The sequence below is a fragment of the Dermochelys coriacea genome, chromosome 4, assembly GCF_009764565.3.
Source record: "Dermochelys coriacea isolate rDerCor1 chromosome 4, rDerCor1.pri.v4, whole genome shotgun sequence".
In the NCBI taxonomy this organism is placed as follows: Eukaryota; Metazoa; Chordata; order Testudines; family Dermochelyidae; genus Dermochelys; species Dermochelys coriacea.
The window spans coordinates 86,950,208-86,965,286 of NC_050071.1; the positions used below are offsets into that span (position 1 = coordinate 86,950,208).

General features: G+C 35.9%; 1 protein-coding gene across 3 annotated transcripts in view; it reads right to left on the bottom strand.

The window, feature by feature from the left end:
- SLC7A2 (solute carrier family 7 member 2) overlaps nt 1-15,079 on the bottom strand; it is a 102,854-nt gene that overhangs the window by 13,108 nt on the left and 74,667 nt on the right. For 2 of the 3 annotated variants that reach the window (XM_038400786.2, XM_043513706.1), the window contains exons 2-7: nt 13,165-13,553; nt 11,543-11,698; nt 5,762-5,927; nt 5,001-5,137; nt 3,791-4,013; nt 1,294-1,433 (exon numbers count right to left, since the gene is read on the bottom strand). In XM_038400786.2, the coding sequence (XP_038256714.1) occupies nt 1,294-1,433; nt 3,791-4,013; nt 5,001-5,137; nt 5,762-5,927; nt 11,543-11,698; nt 13,165-13,540 (1,198 nt within the window). In that variant the 5' untranslated portion in view covers nt 13,541-13,553. Of the gene's footprint in view, nt 1-811; nt 949-1,293; nt 1,434-3,790; nt 4,014-5,000; nt 5,138-5,761; nt 5,928-11,542; nt 11,699-13,164; nt 13,554-15,079 lie in introns of all 3 variants that reach the window. The other variant, XM_043513707.1, reaches the window with a different exon arrangement.

Below are 15,079 nucleotides of genomic sequence, written 5' to 3' on the forward strand. Positions count from 1 at the left end.
GAATCTCTTGGTCTTTATCCTCTTGAGCCAGCCTACCCTCACTTTTCCATGCAAAGCTGACATTACACTGAAATCAGTAGGGTATAATTTGTGTTCCAGGTACATTAAGCAATACAAGAGATATGCATCTTGACAACAATGAAAGAATTAAAAAAGAAATAAATAAATCTCCACTTTGAAGTGTAGGAATTTGCGCACTAAATGGTAACAGCTCCTAGAAATATTGCTTTGATGCATTCTGTATGTGTGTACATACACACATACGTAACGATCCTAGCAAAATATCTGTACGAAAAATGGATTAGTGCCCTTTATGGGCAAAGAATGTGTAAAATTTCCTCTTTTTTAAAACCATTTTGTAGTTGCCATACTGAAGATCATTCATAATTTTATTTCTTTTTTTGTACCCCATAACAAAAACTAGTTGTTTTAACTAGTATTTCTAAACAATTAAATACATTAATCTTGAACTAAAATTTCCTATACCCAAACCTCACAACAGAGCATAGTCCAATGGCTGAGTTATAAAGACAGTTTTATTCCAGATGCCCCAAAGTAAATAACTTTTTGTCTGTAATGCAAAAGAAGCCCAACTTAGAAAGCACAAAAAGTTGCAAGTTCATTGACATCAAGGACATCACCGCCACCACGATTGCCATGATTTGGAATTCTTATGCCCTTCAATTAGTCAGCAATTTTATTCCCAACTTACATGCATGAGAAGTTAACAAGCAGGCCCTTCTTATAATCCATGCACGTGCATACAAGGTTCAAATCCCAGTTTGAAGAAACCTATGTTTTCAGAGCTTACCAGAGATGACCCCTGCTGTCAATGTGGCAGCAACTGGTGTCTGCCTCTTACTCACTTTGGCAAGAAACCTAAACAGTAAACCATCTCGTGCCATGGCAAACAGAATTCGGGGCAGAGGGAACATAGAGCCGAGAAGACTAGAACAGAAAAATTTAAAGTTCAAATACACATTATTAAAAGCATTGTAGTCTACTGGTAAAATCAACTAAAATGGGAAGCTAGGAAAAGCTTATTTTCATGTTGTTTTGTTCTTTTGAACCTGTGCTTCCAAAGCACTTGAGATTAACCACAAATAAAATAAATAAATAAATAAATAAATAAAGTCAGTCTGTGGTAGGAAAAAGGTTATTTTACCTTGAGACAATCATATTTTATGCTTTCAGTCAAAAGCAAACTAAAACTGCCTGACAGTATTGGATTTCCACACACGCAATGCGTGAAGCAGTGCACCTTTCCCTACAATAATCAACTCTCAGTCTCACCTGCTACTGCACCCGATGACAAAGTAGCAATAACTGGAGTCTTCGTTTTGGAATTGATTTGAGCTAGACATTTGAAAAGCAACCCATCTTCCGCCATAGCATAGATTACACGTGGCATTGGGAAAATGGATCCAAGAAGACTGAGTAAAAAGCAAACACATGCAACATGGCAAAACACAATTCATGCAAGGTTATATCATAGAAAAGAGAAACAATGCTAATTAATGGCATGTTTCACTGAAAACAAAATTTATGATGGTAAAAATATTTATAGACCAAAGATACTACAGTTTGGACACAAATAGATTCATTTTGTTTCTGAAAACCACTAGAAGTTTTGTTCACAATTCTGTGGTAATGCAATTGCTCCATTGGAAACAATAGTAAAATAGCTAAATAACTATTGCCATCACTGTAGATCTTGGGATACTAGTGAACCAGGAGCATGGCCCTGGTAACACTAGCTATGCAATTAAGCGTTATTGTTCCTTGAAAGATTCTGTCAGTCAGCAACAGTGAATCACACAAGCAGTAACACCTCACACATTCTGCAGCTCCTTATGGACAATCTTAATCAATAGTAACTCAAAGTTAAGTGCCACACAGTTTACACTTAACCCTATTATTTCTTTCAATTAAAGCACCCATAGCCAAGCTAATTTATTATTCCTGGTTTTATTTAGGAACTGAAGGTAAACTATTTCTTTTAAACTGTTGATATTTGCAGAATTTGAAAAGCATTTTGAACTACAGATGACTCAAAGCTCCTTCTGTATTTAAAATATTTAAAATTTGTCGGGTTTCTTCCTTTCACATCAAAATAACCATACTAACAACCCCCACCCAAAGAAATAAACAAAACACCCACACAGTATAGCCTCTGTAACAGCCATATAACTTCTTAGCAAGCTGAAACTGAGGTTTTACTATACAACCAGGTTGCCTTTCTTGCTACAGAGAACTGAATACATCACCTACATATATTTAGTGGATGTGCAGCTTTTATGTTCCACAGAAGCTAAGCCACTTTAGCACCGCTTGTGAAAAGTAGCATTAAAATTAAATTCATGTGCAGCACTACCAATCATTCATACTTTAACTGGTTTTGGTGCTGATTCAGGAAAGCACTTACTTACCTACTTAAAGTTAGCATGTGCTTAAGTGCCCTTGCCCAATAAAGATGCTTTCATGAATCAGGGCCAAGAAATCTGAACTTGAAGAATTAGTAATATTTCCATACTGGTATCACCAAAACCTCTACATATTTTTATTGTAGTGTCTGTGTAGAAGTTAATTATGCTTCCTGTCAACTTCAGACTGCATTCTGGTAAATAATGGAAATATATAAATACTGTAAAAATTTGAATCTCAAATGACACGGCCCAGGAGTAGGTAAGTGTTCGGATCAAAGCAATACTCCCAACATATCAGCCTACAACACGGTTATATTACCTCTCAGCCTACAACACTGTTGTATTACCTCTCTCAGAATAAACTCGGGTGTTAAAAACTTTAAAATACTTTGGAAGAAAAATTAGGAGATCAATAGTTATAATTTGGTAACCAATGGTTTTACTTTCTATTTCTACTTAAGATTTCTTCTCCGTTGCTTTTTTCTTTGCTCTAGTTTCTATTTAAACATTTGCTTTTATATTTTATGGAAGGCAAATATTATAAAAATCATAAAACTGCTAGAGTCCACTTCAGGCATTACTATAGAAAATTATAATCCCAAAACTAACTGTACAAACACAACTTAGTCTATATACACAGGCCTAAGATTCTTTTAGCTTGTCATTTAGAGCTCTTTCCTTTTTTATAATCTCCCACCCCAGAGTCTTTCACTCGATTATTTTCCACAATCATTATGCTTATCTTCTATACATGACTACTCATGGACTATCTCAGTGACATCAACAGTACTCCTTAAATAGGCAAGCCTGCTTCTTTTTTAGGCCAGCTGTTGAACCCATACATCTCCCACTTCTTGAGGCCATTTAAACCACTTTAGTAACGTACATGAGCTCAGTTAGCAGAAAAGGAGTCTATTAAGGCTGTTCCTAAATGTAAGTATGAAGACTATTCTATTCTAATAGGTTCTTATACCACGTTACATGTGGGCTATAATATATAGGAAGATGCATGTACTGTACATATTAATACATCTCACAATCTAGTCAACTCTTCCAACTAAAATAATATATTTGGTCACACTTTATATTAAGATTACATTTAAAGTTTGCCAATGCTTAATTATTGATAGATGTTTTCATCAATTGTTATAGAGTCCAACAGGTTGTTTATAATTATGACTTACAATCACTTACTACTCATGTCTGTAACATGTTTATAATATTTATTAAATGTTAACCCTTAAGAAAATGTACCCTATAATTTGGTAATTTGGCAATATAAAAAGTGTGACCATACATTGAAATATATTGTATTTTTAAAGTATCTTATTTCCCAACAAAATTAGTAGTTTTTTCTTCTTTACCTTGTGGACAAAGCACAGAGGGATCCCACTGCTACAACATACTTTGCAGGACCCCATCCAACATATTCAAATGCTACAGGAAGAGGACTTTTCTCATCTAGAAGATAGTATGGCATCATAAGAGTCAAAGCTGCCGAAACACCAAAATAGGCCATAAAACAGACAAGCAGGGAAGTCACAATTCCAATAGGTATAGCTTTCTGAGGATTCCTGACTTCTTCCCCTAAGGAGGAAAAACAAACATTCTTACTCATCTAGGAAAATTTTTGCATCTTCTACTTTAATGTGTATCAACACACAGAAAAAGGTAAGTTTTGCAGTCTAAATATTAAGAATAATAGCTTTAATATTCCATATAGAGTAAAATCAGTGATACAGTATGTAACCCAGGACTTGGTGGCCAGATATAGCACAAAAAATTAAGTTAAGCAAAGTGACATTATATACGGAATTGTATCTATCTATCTATAATTCCATATATGTCATAGATATAAATAAAATTTATATTTTACTTTAGAGAGGCCAAAATCTATAATTTTCCACTTATCAATACAATTAGTCTTTGGAAAGTTGCTCTGAAATGTCCCTAGCCTCTGTTTGCTAGAAGCTGGGAAAGGGCAACAGGAGATGGATCACTTGATGATTACCTGTTCTGTTCATGGCGAGATGGACCATTGGTCTGACCCAGTATGGCTGTTCTTATGTTCTCTGCAAACTGCCTGCACCATACCTTCCCCGAGGATAAGTAAATTGTTGATCTTTTACTGTGTTGAGCTTCGTAAGTATTAAATTGCACATTAGTTTAAAAGAAGTTCTAAGGAATATGCAGCCTCTGAGTTTGTTTTTTCTAAAGCTACAATGAAGAATGTTTTAAAAAAAAAGGCAAGATGCTGCCATATGGGCTTAGCAGAAAGAGCTTGTGCTGATCAGTCCCCACATTCTGCCATTGCCATTGTAGCTAACTGCAGGCAAAGAGAAATTTATTCACACTGTAATTTTGTTTTTCTGTGAAATGAGAAAGCCACATTCAGGAGTGATTTCAGTCTCTTTCTAGACATGGTGATACAGTTTAGGAGCAGAGATAGACAGATCGATACAGAGGCAGACAGGGAAGAAGAGTAGGATATATATAATTACACAGTTTGACCACTAACTTTTTACTTCAAATATATATATACAGAGAGAGAGACAGAGAGAAACCTCATCTTACCAGTTGTTGCAATGCAATCAAATCCCACAAAGGCATAAAAACATGTTGCAGCACCAGCCAATGTTCCTGTAAAACCATATGGCATAAAACCACCGGCCCCAAACATGCTTGTCACGTTCTTATATGAAGAATAATTTCTATAGAAAATTGAAATACAACAGAAAAAAGGCATTTTTAATTTGCGATAGAAGAAATCTAATAGTTTTTTATCCCCAGTAACTCTACATGAATACTTTTAAAATGCAGAGTAGTCTCAAGATAAGGATCTTTTTACAAAGCTCTCAATACAAAATATCTTTGTATGAAGTTTGAGACAAAGATCTTCTATCACCAAAAATTCATTAACAACAGAAAAAACTGGATTATCAAATAAACATTATAAACCCTGGACTTGCTCCCATTGGAACTAATGGCAAAACACCCATTGACTTTAATGGCACAGGATCAGGTCCAATATCTTGTTGTTAATCACATCCTGTACTGCAGTTAAATAGCTATCTTTAGAAATATACACCGATGGCTTCCCAGGTGTCTAAGGCTGAGATTACTAAAAGGCAAAAAAGTAATTAGTATAAAATTTAATTCTGTTTCAGGACACAAGTCTACATTTCCCATCAAAACAGTAAATCTAAACCTGTTGCTACAATGCATAGACTACCAGAGATGCATGTACACCAGGAGCTGTCATCAGAAGCTGCTTAAAGTAGGACCAAGAAAAATGGAAGAAAATTGACAGATGAAAAGGAAAAAAAAACAATTACCCTGTTTGTGCTGTGAGGTTTATGAGAGATTCTTCACTTATTTTCCAGTTGTCAGCTTCTCCTTTCACAAAACCAGAAATCATAACAAAGAGGAGAACCAAGATGTTAACAGCAGTGAAGATCTTATTCACCCATGCAGATTCTTTTACTCCAAAAGACAGAAGACCTATGAAATAAAAGAGCGGATTTTAAAGAATTAACATCTCCTTTAGGAAGTAAAATAGCATCTTTAACAATGTATACAATGTGACTAATTTTAGTATTTAGTTAATGATACTAGATCTATAACTTTTAGGTGTTAGTACTAGGTTAATGAGCACGTCAATACTATGATAGATACTGTATCAAAACCATAAAATGGAGACTATTTTTAATCCTCTCTCCCTCCAAAGGTTGATGACTGTCTTCTTGACTGACATTAATTCCATTTCTAATCCAGCAGGCAAAAAATATATATGGGAAGTGTAGCTTACTTCGTTCCTGTGCCCCCAGTCCATGCTTCTATTTGGGATAAAGGAACTTCTAGGCTTAATAAAACTAACATAAACATTAGGAATCCACTGAATTCAAAAATACACATTCATGATTAAACTCTTGAAATGATTAGACAGTCTATTAAAAATTACATTTGATTTTACACACACATACTCAGAGTCATAAAAAAGGATTCACATAATGTTTAAGATGCCAATGAAAAATGTTGTATAAAATTAAGAATAATTCTTTAGAATGTGATTTCACACACACACACACACACACACACACACACACACACACACAACAAATGAAAAACACTTATCAGATTTAATTCTTCTTTCATGCAAGTGTAGGATATAGTCTTGCTAGCATGTGTGTGAGTTAGCAAAAAAGAGAGGCATTCTCTCTCTCTCTGTAATTATTTGAATTCTCTGTCTACAGTACACATGGTTCAGGAACTGGCACCACACTGACTTTTAGATTCTCATGTAGAATAGTAAAAAAAATTTAAATTTAAAATTTTTGATTTAAAAAAGTCAAACGTTTTAAATGCATGTTTTTTCTTCCATGTTTTGACCAGTTCTAATCTAACGTTATCAATGCACATCCCAGAGCTGTCCCTAATTCCTAGAATAATGGGGCCATCCAGTAGGTGAGTGGTTTTCAACCTTTTTTTCATTTGTGGACCCCTAAAACATTTTGAATGGAGATGCGGACTCCTTTGGAAATTTTAGGCATAGTCTGCAGACCACAGGTTGAAAACTACTGATACAGATTATTAAAATAATTAAAGGACAACCATCTGTTCAGCTCCTAAACAACTTTGATTTAGAAAGTTTCTTGATCTTTTGTATTGTTGTGCAAATCAGGATATAAAATAAATGTCTCTCTACATGGCAAACTATTCTATTTGCACAGTCTGAACATTTTCCAAGAGAGACCCTGCTGTGAAGTTAGATGGGGGGACAGTTGAAGCCTGGTCTGTAGTTTAGCAGAATACAAGATGACAAATTGGGATGGGGAAACATGAAATACAGTAGAAAAATCTCACACCACTTCTCTGTGAAAAAAAGTATTCCAATAATGCCACACCTATATGCTTTTCCTCATTATTTAGAGATTAAGTCTGAAAATTTTAAGCCTATCAAGATAATGTCTAAATGAAATTTCTGATTCTGTTAATGCAACATAAGACACATTCTCAGAAACTACGGAACTATCATAAGAGCTGCTCCAGTTTTCTTTGTTGGTGGTATTTTTACTGGCAGAAGAAGTAAATTGTGGGGATCTTCACAAACTTCTCCTGCTCCCATTGAAGGCCATTCTCACAGATAGGAGACCTGGGCAATTGGCTAGTGTGCTATAAAGTAGGGTGTGATATTCTCCATGAAACACCAGTCACTTTGACACTCCCAGTACTGTAGCTTTGCTTAGCACTGAAACCAGTGAGCTGTGTCTAGCACTACCCGAACTGCAGGACACCCCCAGATTGGACTCTTCCTCCTCCTCTCTCAGTGGCAGAGATCTGCAAAGTTATCTTATTGCTGGTTCAGCTGTACTGGGGAAAGTGACTTGAGGGCAGAAGAGGAAACAAATGGAGAGGGAAAGGGAAGGATAGAAGTGATGTCTTAAGACAAGGAGAATGACAACAGGGTTTGGAAGAACAGAAGACACAGAGAGAGAACACAAATGAAGAGGGGACTAGACAGAAAGAAAAACAATGGTCTGGCAGCTACTACCTAAATTTAAGAAGCAATGCTTTCTGATTGATTGACAATAACTGGTGAGGCCCACTTCAGATGAAGAATGGTAAGAAAACAGAAGAAAATATAGATAAGTGGAAACATTAAAACAATAAAACAAAAAACCCAGGCATTATTCCTTTCATCTTTGAAACTCTCTCAAATTAAAGACTTTTCCAGAATTTGTCTTTCTCTGCAGCAGATGGCCATCATCCAAGTTAGGATTATTATTGCTACTAATTAAGTTTCTTCTCTTTGCATTTCTCACACTCTCTTGTCTTCCCCATTTCAGGCTCAATCAGTTGTACTGATTGATTTCCACAGCACTCCCTAAGATGCTAAAATGACCAATTAAAAAAAATGGATTCTAGAAATTTCTCCCTACCAGAGCCATCAAATCTGGGACAGCCAACTGCCAGCAACTGGAACTGTACATGTATTAAAAGGGAGCCCAAATTTCTTGTCTTTTTGAGAGCTTTTTGACCAAAAGACAGCCCTGATTCTCACCACTAAGGTTCACTAGATGAACAATTCCTAGAAGGTTTCAGAGTAGCAGCCGTGTTAGTCTGTATTCGCAAGAAAGAAAAGGAGTACTTGTGGCACCTTAGAGACTAACGAATTTATTTGAGCATAAGCTTTCATGAGCTACAGCTCACTTCATTGGATACACCGGTGCCACAAGTACTCCTTTTCTTTTTTGAGAATTCCTAGAAGATGGAAGGAAGGAGGAAGCTATCCAATACTGTCACAAACTGTGTAAACATAAAATTGGTATTCTTGACATTTTTAGCTGTTACAAACAACATGATTTTGCTTTTTCCTGTTACTCTGGACAAATAAAAAGGCAGATAATATTTTATTTACCAGGGTTAAAGTCTGGAATTATTACTCCAGACTTCTCGCTAGATTTTTTTTAATAGGGTTGTCTTTTTTTTCCCCTCCCTCTTCCCCTACCCTTTCTTCTTCATCATCATCTTCCTCTTCCAGGACCCAAACTGTAATCTTTCCTCCAGGCCATACTCCTTTGGCAATGTCTTAGTAAGAGAATAAAAACTGAACTGTAAATGCAAGTGTCTGATTTCCGTTCCATAGAGCAGCAGCCACGATGGCTAGTGTCTGCTCAGAAGGGAAAAGCAGCCCTTTTGCTAGTGGCCACAGAGCACTGCCTAAGCATTCTCTAGCAGTTCTCTTCTCAGCAGCAGCATGCATGTCTTTTGAACAAATTCAGTCACCCTAATATAACATAGCTCAAAAGAATGAAATCTGATAGGGGGATTTTGAGCATGCTAAGTGGGCTTTAGTGTCTAAATGAAGTTCTTGGCTATTCCGTAACAGAAATTCAACTGGAAAAGAATTTTCATGGGACTGTAGCAATTGTAATAACTAACAATAACTCTTTTTGTGAAACAAAAAGAGATGCATATAATTTTAAAAATAGGTTATTAGCTTGTTAGATCTACAGAAATTCACTGTACACAACTGGCAGCAAGAGGTACTGGTAGCTGAGTGGGAAGAAATAACCTTATGATTTAGTGTTCTGTAAATACTTATCTTTATTTATTTCCTCAGCTTCATTGTCAGACCAAACCCCTGTTTTCTTCCTGATATCCAAGTTTTATTTTAAATTTGCAAAGAAAATTACTCCTATAAAATGTATATACAAAGAAAAGGGGGAATTTCTTAGGGCCGGGTGATCTAAATAGTAAATGTGCCAATAAATGGCTAAATGACACTTAATGATATTCAGACAATGATTGTCATCCTATTACCTCCATTGAAGTCTGACTCCATAATGCTGCAATTCCAATAACTGCTGATAATGTCAGTATTCACAATCAAAGAAAAAACATTTACAAGACTCATAGGATTGTGCACTCAAAATTATTGCTACTTGAAAATTAGTCCCAATTAGTTTCCAAACGGAAAACTATCCTTTCCTCAGGGCTCTGATTCATTTTTTGCTGCTTGTTTATGGCAGAGGCAAATATGCTGCTGTTCGTTTTTGTCAACAACCTCACAAGCTTCTGGGTAAAATTTTCAAAAATACTTAATTGATTTAGGAGACAAAGCTCAGTGAGACTTAAGCTTCTAAGTGCCTAAATCTCTGTTGAAAATAGGACGTAGGCACTTTTGAAAATTTTATCTTCTGCCATCTTTTATTAAAAGTAAATAATGAATAAGACTGAGCGCATTAATGCATCAAAAATGCATGTTTACCCACATATGTAAAATCCTGACATTACTGTAACCTTTATCCTCTCTTCCCTTTACATTATTCTTATTTTTTTAGGCCTGGTCTACATGAGAAAGTTTCACCAGTCATGCCACCCTGTGCAGACACTCTTATTCTAGTCTGAGAATAAAAGTGTCCTCACTGGGGATTATAGCAATTTTATAACTTTATAACCAATTTATAGTTTAACTTTCCTGTGGAGACAAGCCCTTAGTTCATTGGTTGGGTCAGGTATCTATTTTGATTGGTAACTCTTCAGGGCATGGGCTGAGTCATCTATCTATAAAGTATCTAGCATTCTTTTGATGCAAATAAATAATAGTGAACACTACTATTTTAAATATGCATGCTGTTTCATATTCTGCATCATCAAAACATGAGTAACTTTTACTTATGCAGAACAGCCACTCTGAATGTAAAAACTAGCCGTGTTTATTTTCATTTCTGAGGGAACCAGATCCCCATTGAATCAAACTATGATTAATAGTTTAGTTGTCTGGTGCCAGTGGCTGGGATTTCCTATTGTAAAGTGATACATTAGTAAAGATGTAATCGAAATAAAATTATTTATTGTTGTCAAAAGCAAAAATCCAGTTAATTTTACCAATGCTCACTGGTATCAAGGAGTATCGGGAAATAAAGTAGTAACCTAACAGCATGCAGAAACAACCTATCCATTCTCCACACTCAGAGTCCTGAAGGTTCACATTGGATGGATGGATGGATGGACTGTGCTTGTATCTTGGAGTTGCCTATTAGTGACTCAAATTCTAGCCTGTATAATTCTTTTGAAGAATGGAAGTGGGAAAAAGTTAAGTTGTACTAAAGAAATAGTTTGTGAGGAAAAGATTAAATGAAAAGTTAAGTCAAATATCCACCAAGAAACAATGCTTGGTTTGTGGGCAGTACGTTATAACATTGAATCACAAAGTTTAAGCTTGTGATATTGCTGAAAATATTCATTGCCTTTAGAACAACCAAAAAAAATACAAATGCTGTCTAACTATTCTTTTATTGTCCTTTCTACATTATGGATTTTACACAAAAGCTCTCATAGCTGATTACCTCATGACTTAAATGAAGTTAAAAAATGTGTGTATATATTTGCTTCTGATTTATAAAGCCACTATATCAATCAATGCTCTCTAATGCATTTATATTTCTCTAAAATATAAACAGTATTTTGATAAGACAAAACATTAGAACTGTAATTCATCCTTTTTTATTGCTTGTATAAAGATAGTCACAGAATCTGTTCCCTGCCTCCAATACATTCTCTATTATTAGTCACCAGGACATTCCTAATGTAAAGAGATTTCTGTTTCTTACCTGCCAGAAGCAATATCAGACATACTGCAAAAAAGTCTGGATACTCTGCTAGACCAGAAAAATCCATTCTGAAGTAGGTTCTGAAAAACTGACCAATTTGTTTTCCAAGAAGTTCATCAAAGGTGCCACTCCATGCTCTTGCTACACTGGATGTACCTTCATAAAATACCCCCAAAAAATAGGATTTTGTACAAACACAATCGTACAACAGTTAGTACTATAGAAAGAAAATGTTGCTATTTGTATTTAGAAAGATACAATTATTGTTAAACAAGTGGGTCTTTTCTCCATTGATTTTATTATAGCAATTCATACCTACAAAATTATAGTATAATATATTAAACTACAGTAACCATATCCCAATTTACTGCATTAGAAAAGTTCAAGTAAGCTCTTCTATAATAGCTAACTTTGATAGCATAATAATCAATAATAATTTTTCATTTAGAGTACTTTTCATTATATTAGTTCATTATATTATATTTTTATTTAATCCCAAAACATTCTGCAAATTTCAACTGATATAAAATTAACTTCCCTCCTTGCTGGAGTGCAGCCATTTATAAGGTGAAACATGGTATGTCTTTAGCAATGCACAGTAATACCACACAACAGTTTAGGACAGGAGGTGAAAAATAGTTTTTCCAGCTGGAATTACAGAAGTTTTATTAGGCAGAATGAAATTGCCAGAGTTTGAATTTACACAGCATGCAAAGGTTAATCCCCAGCCCTTGAAAAAACGCTACGGAACCACAAGCAATCAAGACCACATTTTTCTATCACTCTCAAAAAGCAACATCCCCATCAGCAGAGTGTCCCCTAATACAATACTTGGATGTACTGGGTGAGTTGTGACATAAGCCATGGTCCTGCAATTGAACCTGCACATGCAGATATGTGCACCCACACAGAACATCATTAACTTAATTGACTCTTAATTGACTCTGTGCAGTTGCATGATCACAGTACTGGAAGGAAGCATGATACTTGAGTCACAAATATCACTTCTTCCCTTCTTCCTGATTTACCAAGGTGTCTCTCTGAATCTCTCCCAGCCAAACACTGACATTTCCCAATCCCAACTAGCTTCATATACAATGGGATATCAGCCCAAAGCTGGTATGTCTGCAGGACACTACATCATTGATGGAGTTACATCAATTGATACTTATATTTCATGATTTGTTTTCAAGTATAGTTCTACACTGATGGCACCATCCCTAGATCTACTTCCTGTTTGTATCCAGAGACATTTATACTTACTGCTTTTACTCCAACTAGCACTGCAGACCCAACACAGCAATGAGAAACTAAATTAGATTCTATTTCTTCTTTTGTATCATCAACAGAATTGTTTGCCACTATTTTCCAATTAGGTACACTTACTTAAGCTGTTGAAGAAAACTGATTTGCAAAGGCATCACAAAGTACCTATTTTGGCTTGAAGAAGCTTTATTACAGGGGATGATGCATGAGAAGAAAATAACCCAGCTTGACTATCAGATACCAGGGTGTCTGAAGTAGTAGCAGTTAAGAAAAAAGAAAGGAAGAGCCCAAACCTAAATTTTATTTCTAGTTTTCCCAGTCACCCCATCAGTTTTACACTGATCTCCCAAACTTACCTATAACGTATGATAAAATGAGATTCCAGCCAGTGATAAAAGCCCACAGTTCACCAACAGTTACATAAGTATACAAATATGCAGAACCAGTCTTGGGAACACGAGCACCAAACTCAGCATAGCAAAGACCTGCCATCACAGATGCCAAGGCAGCAATGAGGAAAGAAATAACAATACTCGGTCCAGAATCTGCTTTTGCTACTTCTCCAGCAAGTACGTAAACACCAGCACCAAGAGTGCTTCCCACTCCCAGAGCTATAAGGTCCACAGTGGATAAACATCGGCATAACTTGGAATCTTCAAGACTGTCCACAGAGACAATTTTTCTTCGCAACAGACACCGAACAAATGACAGAACTGGTCCACAGGGTATCATTTTGGATGTAGAACTAGAAATATAAAATAGGTCATTAAAAAACATAGAAGGTATCATATAAACAAACAGTCACAATTTAACCTTCCAAAAGCCACTTTACTGATGGATAATACATTTTGCATTTAAACAAAATTGTGGGTCAGTAGCAATAAATAGTTTATACAGAAATGTCTCCCTACCACCTCTTTTCATTGCTTTGTTAGACAGTTTACTTTCTGACTTAACTGACTGACTGGAAATGTAAAATATACTATATGACAACTGATTGTGATTACAGTTTTAAAAAAAAACTAGAAGATGAGAGTCAGCAAGCTAATAAAAACACTTTAGAAAGATTCTGTGGTGACACACAAAAGATACTATAGGTGGTTGGGTATCTAAAGACAAGGAGAAAGATGGTTAAAGAAATATGAATTGTCTGAATGTGACTCAACATACCTTCCTTACAAGACAAGATCACATTCATGCATGTATCCTGTTCCATGAAAGTAAACAGAATTACAATGATTTCTCAACAAAACAGAAGAGGTAGCAACCTTACCCCACTTTTGTTTTCAGCTTACACACTCTTTTCAGAAAATTTCCATCATATTTAAAACTTAACATATGTAAAACAAGAACAAATAATGTATTTTTATTATTGATGGCTTGCCCTCAACCTTCCCTACAACAGAACCAAAGCGGACAGTTACTACCATATCATACAACCTGTAAGTTGCTTTACCAATGACATAATTAGGAGAAGGAGCAGCACCAATATACCTAAGGATTTTGTATTTTCAGATTCCTGGCTACAAATAGCAATCTTTTATAAAAACGATTTTGATGGAGCCAGAGCAATTCATGATTAGATTCATACTACATGGAATTTGCTTTAGTTCTCTTTAGTGAAAGCAGTTTAATGTCAATTTTTGGAAGGCTTGTTTCTCTCCCTTCTTCTATCAACAGCATCCCAAAAAGTAATTAATTCTGGAATATGACCAAATAATTTAACTTGTAATTATCTAAAGAAGATTTAAAAAACACAATAAAAATGTTTATTTACCATACAGTAACTGTGGTTCTTCAAGATGTTGTGGCCAGATCACACTGCAGGTTCACGTGCACGAGATTGGATTGTTTTGAATAGCAATGTCCGTTGGTGCCATGCACATGCCTTGTCCTCCTCATGCTCCTGTGCCTGAGCATTAAAGGTGGAGCAGCCCCAAGCCTCCCTCCATTCCCTCACAATTCAAAGTCCTTGTTGCTGAGAACTCCAAAAACAGAAAAGTGCAGGTTGTGGGGATCTCGAAGAACAAGTTACTGTAGGGTATATAGCCGTTCTCTCTACAAGAACATATCAATGTGGATCTCACTACAAGTAACTGGAAGGCTGTATCCCCTCAGGATGGTGGGAACAAGGTGCATCAGTTAAATACTGGTTGTAGTTTGGTATCCTGAATTTGACATCTGCTCTACCCAGGAGTGTCAGAACCCTGGTAGAAGTGGGGATGCCATGAGGTCCTGCCCCCTGCTCCTCTCATCTCCCTGAGGCCTTGC